The 3,435-nt window shown below is 28.9% G+C and overlaps 1 protein-coding gene across 1 annotated transcript; it reads right to left on the bottom strand.

The window, feature by feature from the left end:
* Positions 1-1,955: 1,955 nt before the first annotated feature.
* LOC124909941 (aspartic proteinase CDR1-like) lies at positions 1,956-3,047 on the bottom strand. Its single transcript, XM_047450567.1, has one exon. The coding sequence runs from the start codon at positions 3,045-3,047 to the stop codon at positions 1,956-1,958; it is 1,092 nt and encodes a 363-aa protein (XP_047306523.1).
* Positions 3,048-3,435: the final 388 nt, after the last annotated feature.

Here is a 3,435-nt window from a genome sequence, read left to right as displayed (position 1 = left end):
GTGTTGAGTTATAAATATAAAAGAAATGAGTGAAATAATTTATCGTGAGAATATGGATAAATTAATCAGTAAAAGTAGAAAGAAAAATTAATTAATAAGAGGAGAGAATATTCTATATTTAAAAGGAATATTCTGTTTTCGCGGATTTTGTAGTTGCAATAACTCTTATCATAATAGCAGTGTATGAATATATTTTTGTGTTGTAAACCTATTTTTATATTAAAAGTATTTTGTATAATGCAACGGATAAAGTCATCGTAAAGATTTTGACAATTAACTAATAGATTGTACATGATCTTAAAGTGTTTCAAATATATTGTACATATCTTAGAATGAATTATGATTATTTTTATTATAATTTTGTTTATAAATAAAAGAGAAATTATTAATTAAAAATATTTAAATTTATTATTGACATAGGCACGTGTGAAAACTTGTAAAATAAATTTACTTTCAAGGTAAATCTTTATTAAACATTATTATGTATTTTTAATTTTATTTTTTTATTTTATTTTTTCAAATAGTCAACATTTTTATTTAAAAACAACATTGATATTCATAAATTATCATTTCTTAAGTAATAATTATTTTTTTATCTAAGTAATTTATTTATATCATTATTATTTACTTTTGTTTCCAAATATAATTATTAATTATTTTTACTAATTATGTATATATATATTATATTTTATACATTATTTCTTTATTTTTTATTGTTTATTTGTTCTTTTTTATTCTTTTTAATATTTTATTTTCTTTTAATACAACAAATATACATATACATTCTTTATTTTAAAAACCCAAAAGACCAATAGGCCCACGAAGGCCTTTTGGATTCAACGGGTTGGTTTGGCTCGTGGGTCGTGGGAGTTGGCAGGTTTGGAGCGGGTTAAAACCGAGTTTCTGGAAGAATAACTCTAATCACTTTAATTTGTGTGTTTGATAGTCTATATCTTATTCACACATGTAAGAAGAACTCCAATCACTAATGAAAATTAAGAGCTTTGTCAAATATGGGGATTGTGTTTGATGAAGCAAGGTTTAAGGTAAGATAGAAATGGATGCTTTCTCGTGGTTGTTGGGTACTCATGATGTTGTTGTTTTAAAAAAAAAGGTATTCTTGTATTTGATTGTTGTTTTTTCTAAGTGTTTAACTTGTTATTTACTTTGAATTAATAAGTTTGTTTTCAAAATTAGGACAAACGGATGTTTTATCATAATTTCAAAATTCTTGTATCTTTCTTTCCATTAAATTTTTTAATTAAATGACAATAAGTCATTCCAAAAAACAATCGAGTTTCTGGACGCGGGTTAACCTAAAAGATTGTTTATTACAAAAGTCAGGAGGGAGGCGTCGGTCGTTAGGAGGCGTTGGTCGGTCGATCAGTCGTTCGTCATCAACATAGGTGTAGATGATGTAGGAGCTCCGTTACAACAAACATCATATTCACAGTGGATTTGGAGAAGCTTTATTTCGTTTATTTTTATAAAGATCGATAACTAGTATATTAGAAATAAACATAAATCTATTCATATGAATATATAAATTAGAAGTGACAAGTCTAATTTCTTTTCCATTGCAGCTTTTGATGGATCTCAATTCTTTAAACTAAATATTAAACTAATTCTAAATAACACTTCATAAAGTTTATGCCCAATTCATACATTTTACATTTGTCTCCTTCTTTTAGTTATATTAATTTGGATTTTCTGTTTTAAAACATAAAACTAAACAAATAGTTGTTCATCTAAAATATGATAACTCTTCTTTTATATAATGTCTAATCACAAAGTCAATTCAGATACCATACTACAAAAACACGATTTTATTCTCATTAAAAATAAATAAATTAAAATGAGTGTGTTGGACTTTCTAAATTACAGAAAAATAAAAATAAAATAAAAGCTCTTATTAATATATTATTAAAAATTTATATTAGATTCCTCGAACTCCTCTATAGCATTATATGCGTTGAGCAATCAGTTGGTTTCAAATAGACCATCTCAGCGGGAATATCATATCCAATTAAAAAGTCCACTTGTGACCGGTTCCCCAATATGGATATGGATATATCATTATCTTTTTTTATAGCCAGACACATCATATTTTGGTATATAATAAAAGTGTTCTTCTTTGACAAAACTAAGTTAGCGCCATTAGCAAGATGAAGTGTGATTGTAGGAATATTGGTGTTAAGTTCATAGCAAAGTTCATTAGGAACATTTAATGGTCTTTTATCAATCTTTTGTCTCAGTGCATCCATTAATTTTTCAAACAAGTATGGGGGAAAATAGCTTAAAACAGTGCCTGTGTCAATCATGAGTTTATCGAATTGACTTCTCAAATGAATCATTGTATCTCCGATAATGATTGATCTCAATGTGATATAATAGTTTGATTTGCCTTCCATCTTCAACGACGGGGTAGACATAACTCCAAGCCCCTCCACATCATTTCCAAAGCTAATCTTACTCCTTGCATATGGATTTGAACCGAATTGATCAGATACTAGGCAGTATGAAAACTTTCCATGAATATAAGCTTTAGTCTGACCAATGAATGATAGAGGATAATTTCCAAGCCCAATTATACCGGTGCTTTGTTCATCATATATCCCTACATTGTTATGCCCGCTCCCTTGAACAATCTGTCGGATGGGAGTGCGCCCAACTATATAAGTTTCCTTAGCTAGTACCCCATAGCTAAATGAATTGTCAGTGTAACCTACAGCATAGTTACAATTTCCATTGAGTTTATTAAAATCACGTTTGTCTCTTAACTCCATACAGTCACGCGAAGTATCTCTCAATACCATATACGATGATGACTGATTGGGATTAAATATGGGTTGATTTTGCTTGAAACAATGCTCACATGGAAGGCACTGAATCCATGACATGCCGCAGCCGGTGTCCAAAGACACCATTTGCTTGACAGGCGGTGTGCCAATGTAAATCTCCATGAGGTACGTTAAAGAAGCTACCATAGTTGTCGATTGTATCACTATGTTAGTAGTTTCCGCTGCATGGTTGTCGGGGAGTTTCATGATGGATTTCAAATGAGACAAGCGAGAATTAGAACAACTAATGGTTCTTGCCAAAAGATCAGTTTCGTTGACATATCCGTTATATGATGCCGATTTTAATGAATCTCGATGGATGAGATAAGTAGAAAAAACTATCGGTTTTGATGTGATTGTACTATAAGAATTTGAAATTTGGAACATGAAATAAAAGACTAGAATGGTTGCATCGTATAAAGAAATAGTTGTAATTTTTGTATTTTTGTATTTTTGTATGTAGAGATGATATATTGAATTAAAAATAGAAAATATTTCCTTAGAATTATAGTGGGTGAAATTAAGATTAAAGTAAAATCTGATGTACAAAATATTAAGATAATATTTATGTTAATTTAAAATTATATTTGACTTA

Source organism: Impatiens glandulifera, chromosome 7 (assembly GCF_907164915.1).
Source record: "Impatiens glandulifera chromosome 7, dImpGla2.1, whole genome shotgun sequence".
In the NCBI taxonomy this organism is placed as follows: domain Eukaryota; kingdom Viridiplantae; phylum Streptophyta; class Magnoliopsida; order Ericales; family Balsaminaceae; genus Impatiens; species Impatiens glandulifera.
Note: the sequence above shows the minus strand (reverse complement) of the source record. Positions and strands in the feature narration are given on the sequence as shown.

What these genes read in the sequence shown, in the direction of transcription:
- LOC124909941 (XM_047450567.1), bottom strand. Translation starts at nt 3,047, where the DNA reads ATGAAACTCCCCGACAACCATGCAGCGGAAACTACTAACATAGTGATA.